The 25,764-nt window shown below is 40.9% G+C and overlaps 2 protein-coding genes across 3 annotated transcripts in view; one reads left to right on the top strand and one right to left on the bottom strand.

Annotated features, from left to right (window-relative positions):
* Positions 1-25,764, bottom strand: part of WDFY4 (WDFY family member 4) — a 154,667-nt gene that overhangs the window by 21,259 nt on the left and 107,644 nt on the right. Inside the window, exons 46-53 of the mRNA XM_062606841.1 lie at positions 24,069-24,154; positions 23,113-23,175; positions 10,511-10,553; positions 9,584-9,703; positions 8,912-9,029; positions 8,094-8,203; positions 2,479-2,632; positions 956-1,047 (exon numbers count right to left, since the gene is read on the bottom strand). Of these exons, the coding sequence (XP_062462825.1) occupies positions 956-1,047; positions 2,479-2,632; positions 8,094-8,203; positions 8,912-9,029; positions 9,584-9,703; positions 10,511-10,553; positions 23,113-23,175; positions 24,069-24,154 (786 nt within the window). The remainder of the gene's footprint in view (positions 1-955; positions 1,048-2,478; positions 2,633-8,093; positions 8,204-8,911; positions 9,030-9,583; positions 9,704-10,510; positions 10,554-23,112; positions 23,176-24,068; positions 24,155-25,764) is intronic.
* Positions 12,742-20,325, top strand: LRRC18 (leucine rich repeat containing 18). Of its 2 annotated transcripts, XM_062606832.1 has the most exons (4): positions 12,788-12,889; positions 13,818-13,900; positions 14,837-14,957; positions 19,465-20,325. In XM_062606832.1, exon 4 carries the CDS (start codon positions 19,471-19,473, stop codon positions 20,248-20,250), a length of 780 nt encoding a protein of 259 aa, XP_062462816.1. In that variant the 5' UTR covers positions 12,788-12,889; positions 13,818-13,900; positions 14,837-14,957; positions 19,465-19,470; the 3' UTR covers positions 20,251-20,325. The 2 variants fall into 2 exon arrangements, with proteins under 2 accessions (XP_062462815.1, XP_062462816.1); XM_062606831.1 differs by lacking the exon at positions 13,818-13,900 and having other exon boundaries at positions 12,742-12,889.

Below are 25,764 nucleotides of genomic sequence, written 5' to 3'. Positions count from 1 at the left end.
CACAAGTTTGGATACAATCACCTACAAAGAGATCATAGAGAGTGAAAGCTGAACCCCCAAGGGCAGGACCTGCATAGCATAGGAGAGGTGAGAAGAACCCACTGAGGCAGAAACTGAAGGTACATGACAAAGCAAGACGATACAATGCCTTGAAAATCGTGGACTATTTGTTTAGTTCCACCAACGCTAACAAATAGAATCATCATACTTTTTGTACACATCAACAGTCTGCATGCACTCGCAAATACAGATTGACTCCTTTTGCCAGAGGAAATCTGCTGAGGTAATACAGGGGCACAGTAGTACAGCCCCTCCTCTTTTTAGCAATAACAAAGAGACCTGCACCAAGATAGTTTGCTGCAGTCTGTGTTCAGTGCACCATCTTTCATACAGAATTGCATTTGCGCTCACTACTACATAGCAAGTGACATCATACAGAAGTTAAGACTTGCTAGCTATTAATAGATAGCACTAATTGCAGTAAGTCTCAAGACCTTAAAGCTATTTGCTTTCGAATTGCCAAGGCTGACTCCATTAAAGGCAGGAAGTCACATTAGCTTTTCCCTCCAAAACAAAAAAATAATTGCAGTCCTGGCATGACTTAGATGGAAGTAGCTAATTTAAATAAAAACAGAGCTGGTTAGCAACAACATGAAACTGTATGCATACAAATGCTACCTGTATGCATTACGTTATGTTCACATCCACTTACGGGCTGAAATAGATCCGTACCACAGACCTAGATACAAACCTCACCTGCTGTGGAAAGTTGGCTTTGTTTCAGGGTGAATTGTTAGGCAGACAAGCAGACATGGAAAGTTAAGAACTCACACAAACTCCACACAGGCAGGATGCATTTGCAGCTAATATTTTGATTTGTGACTTTGGCCTTCAGAATTTCATTTTTATTGGGACCCAGTTCAGCATTTTATCACAAATCCTAATGTTCACTGACCTGTCTGTGTAGGAGAATGAATTTATGGGGGTCCCCATCTGCCCAAGGAGGAAGCTGCACATCTCCCAGCACTGTTCCATCCTGCATGCAACCTGCAGGAATCACAAAGGGAGAATTATATTGTAGCTTTTCTAAAACAAGGAAGTCAAAGGAAATTAAGGTGATTTTCTCACATGAAGTTTCAGGTTCTACATCAAATATAGTGCCTCAGAATACTGCAGAAACAATTTCTCTTGGGAATTCTGATCCAGTAATAAAGCACTGAGAAAATGTTCTAGTAACTGTCACTAATACAGTAAAAATAAGCATGTTCTCAGCACAAACCATTTTAGCACAGATTGCAAACTCAGACAAGACAAACCTGTTGGCACAACTTTGGTTTTATACATAATCCTGTGGGTCTAACTGCCAGATATTCCTACTAAATCTACCACTCAGAGGGATTATGTTCTCAAGACTTTTGCAATCTGATTCCTTTCAGAAGGCAAGCATGTGTTCTTAAATCAGAGCACAGGGTTGCGCAACTGGATGAATTAAAATCTAAGTTGAGGCTCAGGTCTGTAACTGCAAGTTTCTTTATGGTGTAGCGATGAACAGACTTAGGTTCTTGGCTTTGCCTGTTGTAAAATCTTCCTCTATATTTGTCTTCTACTGTCAAGATTCTCATGTCTTTTTTAGGTCCCTTAATTCCACTCAGGTCAGTCTCTGGAACTTGATTTCAGCCAGGCTCTGTTTCTTGGACTCCTCTCAGGATAAAACTACTTCAATGCTTTCTTATCTTCTAACAATCTTCTAACACCTTTTTTTCCATTCTGCTGTTATCTTAGAACGTCTCATTTCACTGAGTTGTGAATTTCCTGTAAAGTGAAGTGAATTGTGACTGCCATACCTATTTCTGAATACTATATTTTTTTCTGGATTCTCTCTGACCTTCCATCACTGATGCAGAAAGGTCTAGAGACAGTGCACATCCAGAAGGGATTATGATGCTGCTTGAGGTCAGGGACAGTATATCAAATTCATGCAACTTCTACAGAACCTTTCAGGATGACAGTGAGGACATTTAGCAAATTTAATCACCTTGTGATCTCCCATCAGATTTTAAAAAGCCTCACCTTTCATTGACACCATTTAATAATTCATCTGCCTCCAAAATTCAAATTAATATATTGTTCATGGCAACATAGATGTGATGATACAGCCCAAATTTTCAAAAGCAGCCAAGTAGATTGCTTATATAGAAATCTGCCTTTGTCTGACAAAATGTGCAACTCCTTTGTATAGTAACTAAGAGGAAATACAATCCTTTCTGAGCTAGAAATTTGGCTCTTCTGATATCATTCAGCTATCAGAAGCTTGTATTCTTGTAGCCTTATTTTGATAAAAATTAATCTCTTATTGCTGGAGAGCTTCATCAGTCCACACAGTCAAGGGATCAACTCTCAACATATGATCTGCATCATTTTCCCTGGCAGAATGCTGCGGAGCAGAAGGGGAGCACTGAAGTCCCTGCTAGAACTTACCAAGTTCAAAGTGATTTGCATTGGTTAGGAATTCTGGCAAGTAGAAGAATTCAGGGATGAGTTCCCTGACATCACTCATGTTGTCCTTTGATGCTGATTCCCATGTGCTCTTGACACTGTGAAACATCCTGTCAGCAACATCGAAACTCCCGCCCTGTGAAATGGAGACAGAAAGAAAGACTGCAGTGTGAATAATCTGTTAAATAAAAAGCAGATGCAGAATCCTAACGAACTTTGCAATAATTACCTTATCACATATTTGATTAGGTGGTATCTCAAGATCTGTCCCAACTCTATTTACTGATCTTTTATTAGGGACTGTCTTAGACCTAATTTGTAGATATGTGGGTTGAGAATACCATGAATCTTGGAGTCTTAGCATAGCTTTCAGTAACACAAGGCAAGCAGAAATAATCACGGGCAACCAGAGAATATCAGCATACCCATCACTAAAGATTCTGAGGGTAATTAATTCCTTTTTCCCTGAAGTGATTTGCAAGCAGTTGACACAACTTCAGTGCTTTCACTTCAGTTATGACCCAAACAGTTGTGAACAATTATACACGTGAAAAAATTTGGAGGAGGTGGGGGTACCACTGAAATAACATTCATCAGATACAGCCAAAGAGGAAAGGCACAGTGGGCAGGAGCCTGCAGGGACTGTTCATTCCTTATGGGATGGAAGGACAGCATAAAGAGAGGAAGAAAGGAAGAACATCTGGGTCTCAAGCAGAATTCGTGTGTTAGGAAGGAGAAACAAACTACCTCACATCCTGAGAGCATTTAAACACATTTAGTTTAATGAGAGTCAAATGCTAGGCGAAAGCAGCCTTAGTAGCAGAGGACATCACTCTGAAGCAAGGCCTTGAGAAGAAAGAAAATAAATAACTAACTCAGTGAATGAAGCCTATATGCCTTACATTAGAACCATGCATGATTTTCTAATGGGATTGCAGATACTGTAGGCATTTGTGAAAATCCAGGTTTACTTTTCCGTAAGGATTCCTACATTAAGCATGAAAGGATTTATTTTAACATAAAATTTCTACAATAATGAAAATAACCAAATCAGGTTTTTTTTTAGAGATCATCTTACGGGTTAAAACTTAAACAGGGGAAGTTTAGATTGGATATATGGAGGAAATTCTTTCCTGTTAGGGTGGTGAGGCACAGGAATAGGTTGCCCAGGGAGGTTGTGAATGCTCCATCCTGGCAGTGTTCAAGGCCAGGTTGGACAAGGCCTTGGGTGAGATGGTTTAGTGTGAGGTGTCCCTGCCCATGGCAGGGGGTTTGGAACTTGATGATCTTAAGGTCCTTTCCAACCCTAACTATTCTATGATTCTATGGTCTGAATGAGTTTGTCAGAAAGAACAAGCTGTTTCAGGAAATAGCTGACTTTTTAACAGTTTATGTGACAGAACCAAATTGTTTCTTAATACCTAGTTCAGGTTCTGTCAGCAATATAGTTGCCCAGCTCCTGCATGCTCCCACGCTAATACAGGTACTTCTTATTGGGATTAACTAATTTGAATTATACATCATCAGACATAACACTACGTCTCACTGTCAGAGCTCAAGAGAGATTGACAGAGATAGAAAAGTAACTTTAAATAGTTCTGCAGTGCAGTGAAAAAGTATGAATGACTGTTTATCCTCAACCATTCAATCCTCAAAGCTGTTTCAGTGGGCAAAAGGAATAAGCCACTGAGATTGCAAAATGAAGACACTAAAACCCAGAGCTGTTGCAAGAGTAAATCTGTTTATGAATGTGAGATGCAGTCAGGTTCTGTCTGTGTCAGACTTCCTAGGAAAATTTGTTCACTTTTGGTTAGTTTTCTCTCTGCTTGTAGACTGTTGCATGTGCTGGATGAGGAGGATGCTGTCCTGCACAACAGTCAGCTGAAGCTTTGATTTGCAGTGTATTAAATACAAAAATAACATCTAAGGATCCTCATGCTGTATGCATGGGATCCCACTCCCATGGACCAGATGAACCCCGTACAGCAATTGCCAGATTGGTTCCTGATGGTAAGAAGTACTGCCCTTTTGACTGCTTGAGTACCTGCACACTTATGATGCAACTCCTTTGGATCTACAAACTCTGCTAAGTCTGCAAACTGCAAGTCAAGAAATAACTTTTGCAGTATCTTTTGTTAGGAAAAAACTACCCTCATGGATAATCTGTCAAAACACAGGAGGCAATAAACCGTAAATTCTGAAGCCACATCTCTTTGCTTGTCTTTTGAGACAGACTCTCAGCAAAAGTCAACATATATTCCAGATGGAAAGACCCATCCCTCTTTCCCCTGAGGTGAATTCTGACCCAGCTTTTGATCCAGCCCCATTTCTAAATGACAGCATAGTTATGCTGTATCCCCTTGACCTTCTTCCTTATACCACTGACAACTGTGAAGCCTTCCCACACCCACTCAAGGGATTGAGTAAGAAAGTGGCTAATCATGTGAGTAAGCCTAGCTGGAGTTAATCTGATGCACAAGGTCATCTTGTTCTTGATTGTTATTAGGCAGGGACCCTTGGAGTCAAATTCAAATTGAAATTAAAACAGAGTAGAAGAAGGACTATAAATAAATCAACAGCTAACAAGTATCTCATTGAAGCATATTAAAGGGCTTTGTATATTTAATCTGCACACAGCACGCTGTGTCTGGTGGTGATTGATGCTTTTTCATCTTTTTTTGCAGCTTTTATGAGAGCGGATCGTAATCTCCTGAGAAACAATATGATTTGTAATAAAAAGATTACCTGTATTAAATAAAAATAATATATACATAGGAAATGCTGTTAGCGCGACAAATCTGGTTAAAGATATTACCACCATGAAAAAATGTGATTTTTTCCCTGGCTGTCTAATTCATTTTAGGGAAAAGTAATATCTTTAAAACTTAAGCCTGTATTATTTATAAAGGAAGCAATAACTGATTTTCCCATTTCCTATATTAATAAATTTATTTGCATATATTTATATCAGAATTAATGAGTTTTCTCTCTCTCTGAATGCAAAAACTGCACTGAAAGGGAAAAAGGAGTATCAAGAATTGCTTTATGCCTTTAGATTGCAAGTCGACACAAACTCTCATGGCTTTTCTGAAACATAGCAAGTCTCTGTTTTCTTTCTTTTCAGTAGAGGCCTAACACTGTCATCAGAAATACTATCAAAATACGCTTTTTAAAACTAGAGTTCAGTGGGGTATACACAAAGCAACTAGTCGAAGTGATCTCTAGAGAGAAGTTAGAACTTCTCATGCTTATGACCCTAAGCATCACTGATACTTGGTGGTGCTTTAAACCCAAAGACCTCAAAGTGTTTCTAAGAGATAATTGTGAAGGTGCAAAGTCTTACCACATGCCCAGAGATGCTAAGAAGCAATTACTTTCAGACAGTGCTTAAATGACTGCTCAAGAGTCAGAACACAATAAAAAGTAAGAACCCTATTCTCTGTAAGTAGCTATGAGAGGCAAATGCCAGGAAAGATCAGCCTGCAAGCTGAAATGCAACACCAGTGGGATAAGAATATAAGGGCCAAAAAAAAAAGCCAAGTTGAATCAGAAGCAAGTCTCACTAATTATTGAGGCCATGGAGTTCTAGAATGCCTTTCCAACAGAGACACTAAACACAGAAATCTTTGCTGCTTTTTGTCATACTGAGACCAATTCCTGAAAGGATTGCGGGGGCACTTGACTAAGGTGAAGCGTAAGGTACCCTTCAACAGCTGTCCGACAAGCCAGTTTTTCACCCATTCCAGTACAATAATGCAAAGCACATACACACTTTTCTCCAGAGTCAGATCTCAATACACTTATATGAAACATGAGATAAGGTTTTGTAAACTCCTGTACAGCTAGCTCCCTTACTAGAAGCAAAGCTTCACCACTGCCTTCTTCTGTGGTCATGTGGAAATCTTGCGAAACGTTACACCAACCCCGATTTCTCACATGGTTTGCACCCAAGTTGTCGCACTTCTTGTGCATTCAGACTGGCAGTTTGCAGTTATAAGCATGTCTTTGCCTCTTTTTAATATGCTTAGAAGCCTTCACAGCTCCCAGCTCAACACCCTTTTAAGGTCTTAAGTTTGGGAGTACTCCTTTTCCAACCTGCTCTTGCCTTGATAATACAATTAGGTCTCACAGTCAGCAATTCCTATGCCCCTACAGGACCACTCACCTGGGGGAAATGACAGGAATGAGCTCAGCTGAACATGCAACAACGTAAGAGCAAAGGAATGAGAATGGAAAAAGTTCAACAGTTTCAGTGTATCCATATCCAGACAAAATTGAGTGCTTCAGTTCTCAGCAGCCTTTGAAGACAACTATCCCCACAAAAAACACTGGTTACCTGCTAATCACACATAATCACAGCTGTAAAGCAGCTACACAGACTGGGAACTTGTTATGCATGAAAAGTGTGCCAGTGAGATACAGCAGTCTTTGTTGTTTACAAGAAACAACTGCTCTGCAGTCATTCATGACTGCAGCTAACATATGGCTCACAGAGTGCGATGGTAACTATTGCCTCAGGTGGTTCACTAACCCATCAGCTACTGCTGGTAACAGCCAATATCATAGGGCTTATTACTTAATTAGCACAGCGCTTTATTTGTATTAGTTCATTAAAAGAAAAAAAATAAAGACCAGCACAACAGGAAAGCACTTGGAAAGCTGCAGGAGGCATGGCCAGCCTTTATCGTACATACAGAAGTCTCTGAGTGTGGAATGTTCTGGTCATGTTGTCTCACATTGCTCCATAAGGATAGGTACATTTCAGCAAGACACTCCTTAAAAAATACACTTTTAAGGATCTGTCCTCCTGGCAGACCATGCTATAACACAACATATACTACAGAATAAAGGGAACAACTATCTGCTAAAGCCCCCGTCTGTGCTTGTGCATCATCAACTGATGGAGCTGAAGGGAGCAAACAGGAAATTTGGTGCCCCTCTATGCTGACCAGCTGGGAAAGGCAGGGTCAAAGTTCATTTTCTAGGAAATTAAATTTCATGGTGAATGCTTTTGGCACTGTCAAACAGTGCCAAGTTCAAAACAAGCTAAAATAAAATATTCCTTCTGGAGCAGTGGATGTAGCCTCACTCCACTTCTCCATCTGTCAGGGAGCTGATCCCATGATCCCTATCATTCCCCACCCACTAGAACTTGTGCATCCTCAAATGGCCCAGAGATGCTCTCTATGCCACAACAGCCAACCCCAAGTTCTTGCCCATAGCTGCATTAATGTATGGACACTTGATTTTAGAATACCTACCATGAAAGCCTCATGTGCCCCAAAGTCAGAAGCTTCTGTTTAGACAGATAGTAAAACATTATCTAAGTGATTATATGCCTCAGCTCTCGCAAAAAGCATCACAGGACCAAAAGTAAATAAACCTTCTCCCTTTAAAGAAAACAAGATCATCAGGCATCAGTCATGCTCCCATGAAGATATTTTCACTGAATTCAACAGACATAGCAGAGAGCCCTTGCTGAGCCCAGAGTCCACAGAAAATGTCAAAAGAATTAGTCCCCCTACACTACACAACCACTATAATCTGTTACATGGTTCATACTGAGGTGTAGTATTGAAGCTCTCTTGCCCCCTTACCTGCAGAGAACAGAAGGTCTGGGTAAATGGCTCAATTCGGACCAGGTAAGATGCCACTATAATTGCTGATGAGTAGTGAGTGCAGTAATGGCACTGCGCTGACAGGTCTCCTGGAAATTGGACAGAAATGTTCCACTGCAAAATATCACCAATTCAAGTCCATAGCATCCAGTTACCATAGCACAACTAAATAGGCAGCAGGTCTGTAAAGCAGATATGTTTCAAGAATCTGTAAGCAAAAGCACACTTTGCATATTTGCATTTAACAGGGACAGTTGCTGCCATCTCTGTATGTTCTTTTTGTGCCTTCCACATTACAGTTTCTGAAAAATAAGGCCTTTCACTTTCTAGACCATCCCTTTCCCCATTAGTGCCAGAAAAAGTCTTGATCTCCACAGTTTAACAGCCTCAGCATCCTGTTTCCTTTTCTTAAAGTAGCTGTTAGCTAAGCTGCATGCAGCAGTATGTAGCTTAAGTATGTAGCTTAGCTAACAAATGAGACTAATGTGTTCAGCTTGGCTAACAGCACAGTCTTTTCCAAGGAATATTGCTTTTTGCTGTAGCCTCTCTTCCTGCCCAAGGGAAGTGGACAGAATGCAGCAGTAAAAGGCACATAAGGCAGTAGTTGCAGGAGTAATTTCTATTCGAATCCTCAACCAGTTTGTATCCAGAAGTGAGCGGATCACCTCGACATGGTGCTTCCCTTAGCCACAGTTCTGGAAAGTTTTTGGGTGACATTTTCCAAGGGATTCATGAGCATCCCTAAAGGCTTCAGGGCCTCAAGCCTCTGCTGTCTGTTAATGTCCTAAACCACTCACCCTCACTCTTCTCCACCTCATTGTAGCGCTGGATGAACTTGCGTTTCCTCTCCACAGTCTGTGCTCCCATGGGCTTCGACAGGTCCCGAAACGTATGAGGATTAGTGAGGTTTAGTGTCTGAAAAGCAAAACCAGCAAAGATGTAGATTTTTAGAGTCTTAGACATCATGTTCAGCTCAGTGACACTGGACAACAGCACAGCTGCGTTGGAAGTTTCACCTGTACAAGGAGGTCACAGATTCATTACTAAAACTCTCATCTCCAGAACTGGGATAGCACTTGGAAAGAGTGGCAGCATGTGCCACTGAAAGATGCACAAAGAGGTTCACAAATGATCTGGCAGGTTGCAAACTGCTGTCAAGGCATTTTTCTCCAAACCGCCTTGTCAGGGGTCACAGAAACCCATCTCAGGCTGTGTGCTGAGCCAATGCAGCCTTTCCTTAACTAGATATGTCTTTAACAGATGTTCATACACCTTTCTGAGGCAGAACGTGATTCCTCAGCATGCTGATTTGAAGATAAGGCTATTCTATGAAGAATCAACACATTTCAGATTAACTATCTCAAATTTAGAACCCTTGGTCTAGGCCCCTCTGCTTCAATGGCATCATTCAACAAACCTTCATATGGCTGCTGCCACAGAAAGCACAGAAAGCTGCAGCAAGCACTGACCTCGGAGTGATAGTCAGCGAGGACCCATGGAAACACAGGATACTGCATGTAATCATTATAGCTGCGGCCAGCCAATGTGTTCAGGTACATGAGGTAATCAAAGTTGCTGATCTCCCTTTTCTGACAAAGAAAAGAAACAAGTATTAAGATCTAACTCCACTCCTGAGCACCATGCCTCAAAGGTACTCTAGGAGCCCTGTGGTTCCCAGGTCCACCAGGACAAGAATTATAAATAGTGCAATTAATCATCCATTGCCATTCAGATTGGCACAATATCTCTTATACAACAATCTACTCAATTGAATCTGTCCTTATTCTGGCTCTTCCTCAGATAGGCCATCTGCATTTGTCTATAATCACACAGTACTTTTATGCTGCATTTGCATAACAGAGCTCTTTTCCCCAATTTAAAAGTGAGCCAAATGCAGGTAGTCTGCATATTGGAAAATCCTGGACAACTGCCTATACAGAAAAGGCTGCACTAAGTGCTACATATAAACAAGAAGGTATAGATTTCTTCAGTGTTTCTTGAGTTACCAAGATCAGGGGTACAGGAAAGCAAATGCATCTCTCAGCTCAGTAAAACATCTGGGAAAAAAAGAGGTGCATTGATTTAGATGTACAGATGATCTGTGAAGTCATTCAACTAGGTGGCTGTCTTTGGTCTCAGTTTAAAAATGTGCATGATATCACACTTAATCTGCCAGACAGTAGCACCATATGTTTCACAGCAGGAGGAGTAAAACCTCTGCAATAACCAGATGTAAATACTCTGCTCCTCTTGCCAATAACCTCACCTCCAGCAGCGAAACAAAAGCTTAGGCCTTGAAGTACATGCATACACACACACACACCTATCTGTGTGCAGGCATACAGACAGGTGCTGAAATTCTTCGCCTAACCATGTGCAGCCAAGGTTTAGCTTACCTGCCACTTCTGGAGCATTGTCTTTTCCCCTCCTGAGTGCTTCCTGTATGGAACAAGCATTCAATTGAAACAGCCTGCTTCAGAACAGTAAGAGAAAGTCAACACTAACATCTGTGCTCCCTGTTCCCCCTGCTCTCATCCCACAGAAATAAGGGAACACCAAGACTAGAAGAATACTGAGGTTTTATCAGCAACCAAATAATTCCAAAACCAGAAGGTCATCAGTTAGGTTAGTGCTGCACAATCAAATTTTGTTACTGCTTTCATTAGGAAGGAAGGCTCTGCCCGATGAACAAAGATGGTCTAGCTTCAGATAGCTGATGAATTTATCACTGTCAGTCACTTTCCCTATGACATGATGACTCTCCTACTTGCCAGTCTTCTCCCGAATGAAGTGCCACCTAAAGTATGATATTTAGTGAAGGAAAAAGAAGGAAGTAGGGTGGTGATGCTAAGGATGGATTCTTTTTGCCCTAAGATACCACTGTGAACTGTGGTGGTGATGCCATGTGGTAAAAAGAATTCAGAAGCTGACTCACAGGCAGAGAAGATGCCTCTGCAGCAGGGGCAGATGGACAGATGGGAACAGCAACCTCCTCAGCTGTTCTGAGCTAAGCCACACTGTTAATCAGTCTTTTCCCAGTCTCATCTCATTGTAGATCTAGAGTGCTAGTGACAGGTACCATTAAGGCTGTCTGTTTCTATTCTGAAGCCTGATTCTCAAAGGCTCATGCTTTTCTGAAGCATTCTGAAAATATTGGCTTGAAGACAGAAGTGTCTCAGTCTCCATATCAATTATGTTCTTTTTGCACAAATCACTTTGAAACAAATAAGGCCTTGACTGTGTGTAAGCACTGCTAAGCAATAAAACACCCCTGGGTTATTAACAGTTTTCAGCACAAATCTAAACCATAGCTCCACACCAGCTACTATGAAGAAAATTAATTCTATCCCAACCAAAACCAGCAAATGGATTGAAGACACTTCTGATCTGCCAAAGTAAACAGGGTTACTGATGTGATACGATATAACTGGTGGTAGGAGGTTCTAAGGTGGCAGCCAGAGGCAGGACTACCAACTTCCTGAAGTTCAATTCAATTCAATCAATTCAGCCATAGATTACAAAACTGCTACAGGAATAACTAGCTGTTACTTTGCACTCTTGTGCTCTGTATCGGATCACACTAGAAACCCGCAGAAAAGGTAGGCTTAAAGCAGCCTCAAAGATCTAAATAAAACACCAGCATGGTCTATGATCATTACAGTTTTATAGAATTTGCAGTAGTAAATTCTTGCAAACAACCTCTCATGTTTATGACTCATTTTACTGCTTATTCAGTCCTGGACCAGATAATAGTGTACATGAAAGAAAAACCCTAGCATTTACTCAACACAGTATTTTATCCTGTGCTTAGGCACTCTCTTCAGAGAAAAGCGTGTATGTGAGGGAAGTATTTTACATAGCCTAAGTAATAACCTATTCCATGAACAAACATGAAACTCAGGACCAATTCTAGCACATGGTCTACAACTCTTAAACTTTTTTAGTTCTCCTGTTCAGCATATGGTTTCATAGGTTTCGCAGAGCTTTGCCCCACTTTCTTTTCCAAGATCTCCAACAGATATTTGGAACTCAAAAGAGTGTATCTCAAAGGGATAGAACAGGATCAGGATTCCTGGCATTGCTTGAAGTGTTTTGGATTAGGGTGTTCGTCACCAAAGTTAGGTTTGTCATCAAGTTAGTTTCTTCCCTTTCCACAAGGGCAGACTGGCTAACTAGAACCACCCAGGTTTATTTTGGATTTATGGCTGAGTTAGGAAGCAGGGAATAATATAATGTTCAAGCCTGCTCAATACATCAGTCCTCCAACATTCAAAGTAGAAGCATTATAAAATACTATACAAAGGACTAAGCTGGGCGAGTCTGTGTGTATATCATGCAAATATACATATCCTGACTTGTGGGTGCCATGACCTTCCAGTGGAACTCTTGCTCTGCTTGTCACAAACCCTAAACAGTTAATAAGGACTCAACAAGGGACAAAACAATCCTCCAATTGGACTTTGGAAGCCAACTCAAAGGTGTTGACAACTTCACTATGCCATGAAAACAGTCAAGGCTAAATGTAGTCACAGCACTGTAAGAGCTACCCTTCTGAGTCTCAGGGGACAAGGCAGGATGCTCCCTTCAACTCCCCAGAGATCTAGAATTCTATATTCTCCCTTGTTGACTCACAAAGGCTCAGAACACGAATCACATTACCAGCTCAAGCCTGTTCCTCCCTTCTCCATGGTAATCCATCAGCATTCCTCCTGCCAACACCTCTCTAGCTAGCACAGCAAAGCTCGAAGTAGATCAACTGCAGCCAATCAACCACAGTAAGTGCATTTAAAAAAAAATAGATAATCAAAGGTTGGTTTGAAATAGAAACAAAAGTGCTTTATAAATGTAAATAACTAAACTTCAAGAGGGGGTGAAGTTATGTGATGCTAAGAGGTGTGTCTGTATAGCTATCGATATCTAAATCTACAAGGTATTTGTAGGGCACCGGCCCTGGCAGAATTTAAGCATGATGTGTACTAATGATGATCCACCTTTGGCTACACTATACATAAGTGATTTATTAATCCCTCCTCCATTACCATCAGACTATGATCTCACTCTTGCGATAGCCAGTGCTCTTAATTTGCTAGAGACAGGTGGACCTCAATGCATTTGGAGATTCACTGCAGATGAGATAATCTCAAAGGATAAGATTTTTGCCCCCACTGAAATGAATCCTAAAATCTCAATAAACTTAAAGGCTTCTTAGACTTCACAAAGCTGCTTTCATTTTCTTTTTGTCTCCCATCCTCCAGACTTCTTAAGTCTGCAAAACAGTGCCAAGGCTCTCCTAACCCACTTCTCTTAAAGAATCTTTGCAACTACCAAAAATACTCTAAGGAAAATCCCCTTCCTGGTAAGCCACAACCTAGGTCCAAATCCTACTGTAAAAAGAGGAAGAAAGAGAACAAAAGCAACGTCAGCTTTCCCTGTGAAACAATCAAGTCTCCCTCAAACTCAGAAAAGTGATAGGTTACCTTACTTTATTCTAAAGGTCAGTGTCCTCCTTGTTTGATTGTACCGGTCTACCTTCTAGGTATTCTGACTCTGTGCTCAAAGAATAGAGCAATATAATAAAAAATTTATAAACAAGTATAATATTCAAGTAGGGCTCCTTGAAGTAGGATGTCTTGAAGGGCCTAGGGAAGGAGAAAGGAATCTCTCTCTTTTACAGAACACTGTTTGCACCCTGTATACTCACAGGTTTAAACTAGAAAAAGGGATAATATTTCCACTGCAGAAATGCTGCATTCAGACACAACTTGGATTGTGCAGAAAAACATCAAGTAAATTTAATTAATTCATTGAGGTGAGCAGAATGCAATCTGCATCCCCAGAATCAGGCAAGCACATCAACACTGGCAGTTTCTCGATGCCAATAATATCTGCGACCCATTATCAGCAAGAGAGGGATCTCAACGTTGCATCTCCTGTGAACAATATCTACCACAAAACACACAGCTACTTCTCTTCCATAGTTCTTTTTTCCAGATACTATTTTGAAATTATTGCAACTAATTACTAAAAGTTTGAGCTTGGTAGCCCTAGTTGGAGAGAGAAATTCCAGCAAATTCACATGCTACAAAGGGAAACTTGTACCAGCTGCACTTTTGAATGGTCACAGATAGAGGAATATAAACTGCAGCTCATATCCTCTCTGCTGTGCTGCTGAATAAACCTTCCCTTCTGTGTCCATATCTATCTGATCTGGCATGTGCCAAGGGTGGTATCACAAATGTTGTGAGTTTTAACACACACACACACAAAAATATCTCACACTGTGTTATAGCCAAGTAAAATGAAATAACCAAATGACTAAAATGGACAGTTAAGGTGATGGTAGAAACTGGTGAACAGCTTCTAATGAGGTCCAGATGTTTTTTTCTTTCTGCATAGTTTGAAATCTAACGTTTCCAGGCACTGCATGTCATTCAGTTCTTTTCCCTCCGGCTTGAACTTGCATGCTGGAACCAAACATTACGCTGATGATCTCCAAGGACTTAGCATTGTTGTTGCTTAGGAACGAAAGTTTCACAGGCAGTGGAAGAAGAATTGAATAGAAAGACTGGAGCGGAGGAAGTCCTTTTTGCCACTCCTCCTCCCTCTGCACACTCACATACACAAGTTTCTTGAAGGGCTGCCATTTTCCATCAAGGAAGTATGATTCAGAATTTGCAGGACTGCAAAAAGGAAATAGTCCTGTGCTCTCTGCTTATTTACAGACTGAAAGACTAATTCATGACTCAGAGAAGAGTTGGCAGAGGACGACTGCACAGTAACGAAGGTTCATCCTACACTACTGAAAAAAGCCCCAAGGAGCTTGTGACATCTATACCTCAGCTTGTAAGTCTTCCTAGCTGCTAGCCAGTAAGATCTTATGCAGGGGGCAGTCTGGCAGAATTGTAAACATGAAATTATATTTTTATTAACTCTTGGTGGGCGTTGGTTTTATAAGTGACCTTGCACTGTGTAATAGCTCTGAAGTGATCTAGAAAAGTAAGAAAAATAAGGAAGAAAGCCTCTTTTTTCCTACTTGCTCATGGCAGGATTTAGTATAAACCTCCCTTTTAGCAAGAGACTGCATTTTAGATAGTCAGTGAATAAATCTCTCTTCCACAACAGGTTATATCCAACAACAAAGAAATGGTAAGAGTCTTGTAAGAAGGGAAATAAAAACCTACTGTAGCTGGAACTGCATTGATTCATGAAAAATCATTTAGTATACAAATGTTGGGTTTAAGTTTTATATGAAAGCACCAATAGGCCAGGTTGGACAGGGCTTTGAGCAACCTGGTCTAGAGGAGGGTATCTCTGTCCCTGGCAGCATGGTTGGAATTAGAAAATCTTTAAGGTTCCTTCCAACCCAAAATATTCTATGACCCTACGATTTCCACAGAACTATTCTATGGGTGAATTAGAACACGTCACCTCACTGCTTTCCTGCCCCCAGAGCATGTGTAACTCTGTTGGATTTGGCAAGCCTGCTCTGTAATACACAGGCTTTTAGGAAGAAAGAGAAAACTTTTCTCACAGACTAGTTCAAGATGAGATCAAAATGGCTCTGTGCAGCTTTGGGTGCAGTGAAGTAGGAAGCAGGAACCTATGAGAGGAAAAGAACAGGCATAGAGTTAGAGGTCCTGAAACACCCAGACAGTGTCACAGGCAGAAGGCTTGTTCTGCTCCTACCAGCCCTATACTGAGAAAAGAAGGAAGGTTCAGGTAGAAGATATGCATCACCAGGGTCCAAATCTGTATTCTTCTAGGACTGGATCTCCTTAAAACAGACTTAAGCTACAATTGGTCATGACTGGGCCCTGTGCAAGTGCTTAAGTGCAGTTAAGGAGTAATCTCCAATCCTCCTTTGCCTCAGAGACACACTGACAGTCTTAGCCCTTATGCCCAAGGTCTGTTCTGTTCCTGCAGCTCCCAGCAACACAGAGCACCACAGACGGCATGATGCCCCTGACACATTTTCTATTTATTTCTGTATCAGTTTAGCCTCAAAGGTTTGTGCCTGTGAAACACTCCTAAAGCTCTGGGGTTAGCCCTGGGCTTTCAAAAGCCAGATCCAGACCAAAGATTTTACCAAGTGCAGATAAAACAGGAAAGCATTTTCTAGTTAAGATCCTCTTTAGCAAGACCTTATATCACATAGAAATGCCCCACCTCTGGGCAAAGGCTTGCCAGCAACTCAGAAGGTGAACCTGGCAGTGGGGTGAGGGTTTAAAGCAAGTAAGAGAGTTCTCTCTTACCATGATTTCATAGGTAGCAGGGCAACACATGTACCTCTTCCTGTGCTATTCCAGAAGATGCACCGTGAGCATGAGATTGAACAGGCATAATTAACATTTGCAGCAAGGAGGACTCCTGCGATTCCTGAATTTTTAATATCAGTGGCTACAGAACTGGAGCCCTCATATATATAGACCTAAAGAAAATGAGATGTGGCTAAGTAAGCTCTACTATTTCCAGTTACAGCCCTGTGAAACATTGATAATTTGTTTACAAGCATGCAGAGACAGGAGAGCTATTCACATCCCCTTCCAGTTGTCCGGTGAGCTGCAGTGTTTCTGCAGACTTACTCTAATCCCTATCTTTGGGATAGCAAATCACCTTTTCTGAGTTTGAAACATGGCTCCAACTTTTAACCCAAAGGAAATAGCATTTGGAAAGCATGAACACTCCCTAGGGACTCATATTGTCCTGATCAGTGCCTCTTAGAGGTCCACAGTAGGATTTAAAAAAAAATCCAACTAAAGGAGGCATTTAATCTCTGATGTCCGGGCATTATCCAGCACATCATACAAAGACATCTATCTTCAGGAAAATTGCGCCGATCTGCTTGTTTGGACTTCTTAGGAATCTGAAAGGTCCAGTTTCAAACTTCGTAACAAGTTGGCAAAGGTTACTGACAGAGTAGAACCCGAACCCAAAAGGTTAAACTCCTGTTACTCCTGAAAAGCCTGCCGCCCTCAACCTTGTACACCAAGCTCCCTCTAGTGCTCCTAGGCCCGCGCAGCACGGAGGGACACCCACGCTGGGAACCAGCATTATCAGGCAGCTGCAGAACAGGCTGACTTCTTGGCTAGCTGGCATTCTTCAGAAAAGAACAGGTTTGAATCAGTGTTTCCCCCTTGGATTTTAAATGAAAAGTAACAGAAAAAAATATTAGGAGCTGAGCAAAATGTTTTCTTTCTGAGAATTTTAAAGATGTTTTAAAAAGTGTTATAAAATAAATTCAAATTTTTAATTTAAAAAAAAAAATAAATCCCTTGAGGCTCCCTTTCATGTTTTTAAAGACAAACTTGTCTGAAAAGCTTCACTGATCAAAATGTTTAGGTCAACTCATCCAACACAAAAACAGACAAAGAGAAAGCTGGACCAGGTCATAAGGTTCACATCATTTGTGGGAAGCAGAAATGCTCTTTTCATCATGAAGAAATGCAAGGAAGCTGCCCTGCAGATCTTTTTCTGAAGCATGGTAGTCACCCTCTGTTCACTGGTAAGAGACTTATGGCATCCTTCACCACCAGCAGGGCTCTGGCATTTCCCATGCAGCTGAACTTCATTGCAGAATTGCCAGCAAGAATATTGCATCAAAACCTTAAAATGAGTGAACTGTGATAAAAAAACGCTGTTGTTTTAATCTTTAGAAATTCCTACCCACTCCTTGATAAGTTATTTAAACTAACATCAACAAAGGTAAAAAAAAGTGCTTGATTTTTCACTGTAGGGTACTTCAGTTACCAGTCTATAGTATAGAAATAATAGAATTAGTATTGCCACAGGAACACTCTAAGGCTACATAGAGCAAAGAGTGAGAGGGCTTCAGATAAAATGGTAACATGGCCCTGTAAGTACTAGTGAGAGACAGAAATGTGGGAGTGACAGACATAGAAAGATTTAACTGTGTCTAAATATTTTTGTATAAAATAACAAAGATTCAATTTGGGAACATACCCTTAGGGCAAGACTGACCCCACCGTTCTGCTTCCAGGATTTTCTAAAGCATCTACCTCATTACAGAGCTCCTGGGAGGTTGGATGGTAACTGGCAGGCAACCCCCTTGCTTATGCATTACTTTGGGTTATCGCATGTAATTGAAAAGGAGCTCAAGTGCCTTAGTTGTAGCCTGAATTCCCCTTTCATGTATTTGCACATGATTAATGAGTAGCCAGAAAGCCTCAAGGGTTTGTAGTGAAGCCTTTCTAATAGGGAAATGTATTGTTGACAAATCCACATTTTGTCCTAAACAACCATTCATCAAAGCTGTGATTTGAATCTTATCTCAATTAAATGCCAGAGCACCAGTACCATCTGTAACCCATGCTCCTTTCTGTGTTCTGGTTTAGAGTGACATTGTTGTCCATTTTCAAAGAATCAGCTATTATTTCCTTTGTCACTAGCTATAATTAGCAGCTGCATATGGTGACCTTTGATTAGAGAAATAGTTCATCAAACCTAAGACTACAGTAGACTACTACTCATACAGGACTCAGTTCAACAAAGCACATGACACATGCTGAGAGCATCAGTATGAATCAAAAGTTTGACCACAACACTTACATGCATTTTTTGGGAACAGAGTGCTTTGGTATTGGGAGTTCATCCATCCCACAGCATGGCTGGAAAGGCAAGGTTAAGCAGCGCTGACACAGGCCCCCTGTTACAGTCTGCCCTGCAAGGGATGTGTGAACTGCAAGCAGTCTGGCAAATCTGGGAGCCTGCTATATTCCTGGTTTAAACAGTACTCTTTATCATTTGTTTTAAATATCTCAATCTTCCAACATCAGACAGAGCCCAAAACTTAGGTCCATTAAACAAGACATTTAATCAACCTGTCAACAGCTGCCAGGCATGTAAGAAGGCAACTCGGTCTGGGATAATATGTACAATTTTGGATAACTTCTTTTAGTGCAGGCCTAAAGTGTAGGCCTGGATTGAGACCCACAAAACATCTTGCTCAGGTCCTCAAACAGCTGATGGATAATAACACATTTCATTCAGTTTCATTACATGCTGAGCTCAAATCAGTATCTAGGGATGAAAGGAATAATTTCACCTTGTAATGTAATATAGGTGCTACAGTGCAATAAAACAATGATGTAAATTGTTAGAATTTCACCTACTAAAAGTATTTTCAGGAAGGGCTTTTCAGACTTCCAGCTTCAGGGTTGAAAAGTCCCGATCTCAACAAAAAACTCAACAAACTCTGAAGAGTCCAGCAGTAAATTTTTAACTATGTGATTACTTTGTTTTTAATTAGAGACAAGCAGTCACTGCTTTCAAAGGCTTTACAGGAGTTTCTACACTTTATCCACAGAGTCTGGTGTATCTGTCTGTCTTTTAGTGAGAGATGGCCAAGGGGAAACCAAAAGGGAAGAAGATCACCTTGAAAATTGCCAAAAATTCCATCCGGATAGCTCCTGATGGAGCACGTCGTCTTGACTTAAGCAAGATGGGTATCACTACCTTCCCCAATTGCATTCTGAAACTGGCTGATGTGGATGAACTTGATTTGAGCAGAAATATGTTAAAAAAGATTCCGAACAGCATCCAGAAGTTTGAGAAACTGCGCTGGCTGGACCTGCATACTAATCAACTTGAGGACTTGCCCAAGGCAATAGGTACACTTCAGAACCTCTTCTACCTGAATATATCCAACAACAAGCTGACCACCAAAAATTTGCCAGAGGAGCTGAACCTTCTCAAGAACCTTCATATTCTCAACCTTGGCTTGAACTGTCTTGACAGTATTCCTACCAGCCTTGGGGCCTTGAAGGAACTTCAGGAGATAGGTCTCTTCGACAATTCCTTGACCACCATCCCAAACAGTGTGAAAAATCTTCCCAAGCTCAAGAAACTGAGTGCAGACAGAAATCCTTTTCCAGATTCAATAGAGCAAGAAGAGTATGCAGACTCCATTAAACGCATAGAAACCCTTTACTTAGTACAAGAGAAAGACCTGTGCTCTTCCTGCCTGAAGGTGTGTCAGGGTGAGAAGGACAAGCTGAGTAAATTAAAGAGTGAGACACCTAGCTCTTCAAAGAAGCTAAGTTTCCCTTTACTCCTTACACCCAATTCCACTGCAAAGGATAACCAAGAAGAATGGAGATTAAAAGACATACAGGCTTGAAACATACCAAGGTACTCCACAGACCATGTTCCATGAAGTCCAGCCCAAGCTAATAAAAAGCTGACCTTCCTCCTCCCTTTTTCTGCGGTTCTCTTTCTTTAAAGATCTATTACGTTTTAGAAGCAGCAGATCTCTGTCTCCAAACCGACTAAACCAGATGGATATTTGGGAAAAGGTTCATTTGGGAAAGGAAGGACTGTTTCCATCTGGGCTGTTTCTACAACATATTCTCCTTCTTTGGGCTTGTTTGGTGGTTTTTGGGCTTTTTTGGCCTTTTGTGTGAGCACATGTCTGGTGAGGGAATCTTTAAAAAAGAGAGTTTTTTTTCTAGTAACTTCACTTGCACTCCACTGAGCACTAAACATTAGTTCTGTCCATTTTCTAGAGTGAGACATAGTTGAACTAGTCTCAGTAAATAATGTTTGGGGGAAAAGGAACAGACCTGGAAAGTTCTGCTGCTGATGGCTGTCACCAGCCCCTCAGACAATCTCAGGCACTATGATAAAAGGAACTATGAGCCTGTTCCAATTCAGCATAGGCAGCAGACACAAACATTACACTTAGGAGGAACTAAGCAGTGCAAGCACAATCTTAAAAGCTAAAAAACAGTGATCCTTCTTGCCATCAAGGGGCCAGATTCTGCATAAGCAAGTTCTCTGTGATTTTGAGTGCTATACCTTGGTGCAGTGGTCTCTAACTTGCATGACACAATCAGCATCACTACCTATACTCATCATGTTTCATCTGCCTCTGATTCTCCCTCCAAGGAACACACAGAAGGGAGGAGAAGTAGGGAAAAGATTGCTCTTTCTAAATGTTCTGGGTGTATCACTTCAGTAATGCTTAAGAGAAGAAAAGTCACCCTCTTCCATGATGCAAGAGGCAACTGGTGAATTGATGAAATTAGGTCTGGTGTCCCCACAGTACTTTTAGCTGTCTGTTCACATGTGCGCATGCACAAGTGCACCTAAGCACATGCATTCACTTGCTCAATCACATCCCTAGGGCAGAGAGTGCTGACAGCCTGCAAATAGCAACATACAGGTATAAGTAATGAGCAATTTATAAAAGCAATCAAGCATGATATGAGAAGAGGTGATGTCTGTGGCTGCAGTAACACACGGTAACAGCAAACATTTAAGTATATTTAAATGAAGAATAAAGTGCCAGGGGCAAAATACCCAGTTGTCCAGTAACAGTCCATTACTGTTTTTAAATGGCTACAGTAGAGTCTGCGAGTCAGAACTGTGTATTATTCCTATGAACTAGGTGAAAAAAGTGTATGGCATTTCCCAGAAATATTATCACCTCAACATCATATGATACATCAAACTAGCAATTTCTTTTTTCCATGCATCAGCTGTGCACTTATTAATAGTGTGTCTGGGCAAATAGCTTTGTTTGGCCTGCCTCCCTGTTTCAGGTAGGGCAGGAAAAGCTGGGATGCTATGGAAACATGGCCATTGCCCCCTAGATGGGGAAGAAGCCCCTTGTGCTGCTCTTGAATTTTTCTAAGAGGCTCCAGAATTCAAATGAGGGAAAAGTAAACTCATCAAGTCCTCAGTCCTTCAGTTCCCAGACTGGAGCTTGGTAAAGGGAAGCATGCCCACTGGGGTAATTTTCTCTAACTTTTCACTTAGGAGCTGCTTTTCTTAGGCAGCGGCAGTATCTTCTTTATTTTATTTTAGCTCGTGCTCTAACATGGCCCTGCCAAAGCTATGGCAAAGGCAGCTTACATTCTCAAATATGCTAAAAGTGCATAAGGTCCTCTCTCAGCAAGTGGAGTAAAACTGGAGGCAGAGCCTTACAGAATTCAGGACAGGCTACTTTAAACCTAGACATACAACCTGCTTCGGTCGCCAAGACATACACAAGTCAAATGTTTCTCACAATAATCATGAGCCCAGCTAAAGCCCAGAGTTTCTGCAGCCATAGGAGATCTTATCTCAAGACATTCCCACCTGTTGGGCACCCAGCAAGAGCAGGGAAAGGAAATCCTGGGGTGAGTTATTGATTACTCCACACAGAACATCTCCATAGAGTCAACCATCACCTCTGGCATAGGTTAGGCTCTAGCCAGAGTTGGTTGCACCCTGCACCTACATTTTTTTGTGAGCTGGTGGCTGCTACCTAAGGGTGAAAATGTTCTCTTACAAGATCAGTAATGATCTACAACAGATAGAGTGAAAATGAAAAAGAGTACAGCTGACACAGGACGCAACAATTCATAGTGTTAATCTGCCCCTCAGGTCTCAACAGATTCTGGCCTTCAGGTGATCACTTCAGGGGGCACCAGGTAGGCACTTAGGGTTGTGTTCCTCAGATATCCAAACTGAGAAGAGCTACAGGTATGCAAGTAACTCAAGGCCAGCATGGAACATATTCTCAATCACGTCCCACCAGGAGAAAACTTTTTCCTACAGTGGTAAATCTGAGGGACGAGTTGGAATCTCCACCGCACAGTTACTACCACATACCAAAACTTCCATACGTACATCTATCACTGTCCACACAACAAAGAGGCCATTATGCAGAAGGGTTACGGATTAGCCCTAAACTCAGCTCACTGTCTGCCTCTTTCCCACACTAGCCATCTGTGTAGAGTTTACTAATGAATCATATTAGGGAGATAATAATTATTAACCAACTATGCACAACCAGCTACTCAACACATTCTTCATGTTTTCATACTGTGGACATTGCACTTCAGAACACTTTTCAGAGTTCTGGGGATAGCTTTCAGTCTTTAAAATAGGGGCACAAATAGGTAAGTTTCTAGATGCTTTTTTTAAGGTGCAAGTTATTTACACTTGTTTTATAATTGCACTTATCTACAGTTATCCAATGTTTCTTATGTTTTACCTTATATTCAGGGACTCTTCTGTTATCCCCTTTGACTTCAAAGCAGGTTGGAATGAGCAAAATCTACAGAAGATATGAAAGGTCACATTATAACAATTTAAATGGTTATCTGTACACATTACATTTGTATATGTAATCTTTATCATGTCCTGATAGCAACTTTCTTTCTGAAAGACACCACAGCATTTCACTGAGACTCTAACCTAGGATAGAGCTGCCAGACAACACAGCAAAAGCAATAATCCATTAGAAACTGCTCAGAGATTTCAGGAGCAGAAGGAACTTCAGTGATTGTTTAGAAATTAACAGTACCAATCCTCAGTCCAGGATGCAGAATTTACCAGAAGTACTACATATTGAAGTATTTTTCTTGTGTAAAGTATGGTGAGAGTAAACCTGATATAACTGCCAGAACAGCAGTAGGGAAAAAAAAGAGCAAGAAAACAAAGTGCAAATTATTCACTTCATAGTCTTACATTAAAGTTCCAACAAACAAAACAAGCACATAAAGTGAATTCTTTTAAAACAAAACTTCCACTGTTAAGAGTCAGCTGCACACCAAAATCAGAGCCAGAGGAAAAAAAAAAAACAAAACCAAACATCTTATCCCTAAAGAAGCTAATGAAACTTTCTATATTAGAAGAAAACAAGAAAAAAACCTCCTTTCATACAGTACTGTGAAGTAAGATGGAGGTGGCTCTTAGTGAAAAGCAGCAACACATCTATAATTGCAATTTCTTGGGATGCAGGAACATACAACACACTCCTGGGTGCTAGAAGAGTCCTACACATGCATTAGCTGCCTTATTAAATCAATGGCTCTGAAGAACTTACAGGTCAGCAAAAGGAAAATTTCATGGCTTTGCTTAACTCATTAAAGACCAAGGAGCTGCGACTGAAGAAAAAGCCCCTGGGGCAGAACAAGGCAAACACTTGAAGCCAGGATAAATGATTACCTCTTAAATATCTTATTTCGGTCACTGTCGTGGCAGACAAGAAATTTGGAATAGCCATTTTTGAAGAATATTTCCAAGGCGATCTCCTGGAAAGGTAAATTTACAGTTTGAAGAGCTGCAGAACAAACCTGTTGCTGCAAAGAGCCTGTCATGGCCTGTCCAATTCTTCAGGGCTTTAAAAATGAAAAGTTGCTGACTTTGTATCAAGTGTGAAGAAGTAGAGCAAAATATGCCGAATACCCCAAATTTCTCCAACTGTAAGAATGGTCCTACTGGGTTGATTAGTTCATTCAAATGCCTTGAGGAAAAAACAAACTCCAGATATTGGCTCCATCATCTGCCTCTTCCTGCTGCTTTCAAAGCATTTTTCTTGAAATCTCAGTGTGATTTACAAGACACTAGTAGCATTAATTTATAATTAGTGATAAAGATAATATGAAAAGGGAATGCTAAATAACAGCTTCTTTAAGAAAGCAACCATGCTGCTTTCTAAATGAAGAATGAATTCAACAGAAATGCCAAAATAGTTTCTTCTGGCCAGAAGCAGCGGAGCAGGTATGTGAGTCTGTAATATTTCTCACTGATGTTTTAAATAATCAAACTTGAAAAATGAATCCCCTTCTTTCCCCAATGTTTCCACACATTGTTATATTGGGCATCTGCATATAATCCTATTATTTTCTCAGTAAGTGGTTTTTTTTTTGTCCAAAGTCAGCAAGTCAAACCCAGACATGAGTTTTAATCCAAATGTGGCAGGTGCAATACAAGCCTAGAAAAACACCACAATGGCAACTGCCCCATGCATGATTCACAAATGAAGTATAATGCAGAAAGGTAATATGAGAACAGCTACAACAAGAAACAGCTTACTCCACTTGCTCTGAAGTTCAGCTTTCCAGACCAAGCCTGCTCAAGTGTCAGCATTACAGAACTGGGCCGTGTAATTTCACAGTGCTTTGCTCTGAGCTGTATTATGTGCATGAACAGGAGATCAGCTCTTTGAGGCACAGCAGCTGCCCAAACAGCTGATCCACCTGCCTTGCAGGGAAAGCATAAGAAATCAGTTTTCTTCTTTTACCGCAATATTTTTTCAAAGCAGTTCGTGGCATGGAGTCCCAGTACAAGATTTTGAGAGCCTGATACAAATACCCGTGTTTTCAGTTCATTAATTGAAGCATAACAAAGCACAACAAAACCAAAATAAACAAACAAAACCCTCACAAAGAACAAACCACAAAGCCCCCTCAAACCAGCAAGCCCCACGTCTGCCCCAGGCCCACTCAAAGACTGTTCATAATCACTTCCGTTTTTCATTTTTGGTCACACAAAGCATTTCCAATTTACATGTTTAAAAAAATCTATGCATACACAGACATGTGAATATATGAGGTGGTGGCAGGATTCCACTGCCAACTTTGATGCTATTCACAAACCCAGAAGAGGTTACAGTTCTGTTCTTCAGGTTGCTCATCAGTGATGTAAGAAAATAAGATTCATGCAGTTGCTCAGAACAAGACAACATTCCTATACATGATTAGAGAGTGACCTGACCACTGAAATATGTTATATCCTGAAGCAAGTCTCACCTGCTCATCCATTTTGCATACATAATTAAATATAAAATGAAATGGGGCTGAGTCATGGATAAGCGCCATACTTATCAGCCCTAGTTTTCTCCAAATTTTGAATTTTCCAA

This window comes from Pezoporus occidentalis, unplaced genomic scaffold (assembly GCF_034315485.1).
Source record: "Pezoporus occidentalis ecotype Australia unplaced genomic scaffold, CSIRO_AGI_Poc_V1 ctg98, whole genome shotgun sequence".
Taxonomy (NCBI): Eukaryota; Metazoa; Chordata; class Aves; order Psittaciformes; family Psittacidae; genus Pezoporus; species Pezoporus occidentalis.
Note: the sequence above shows the minus strand (reverse complement) of the source record. Positions and strands in the feature narration are given on the sequence as shown.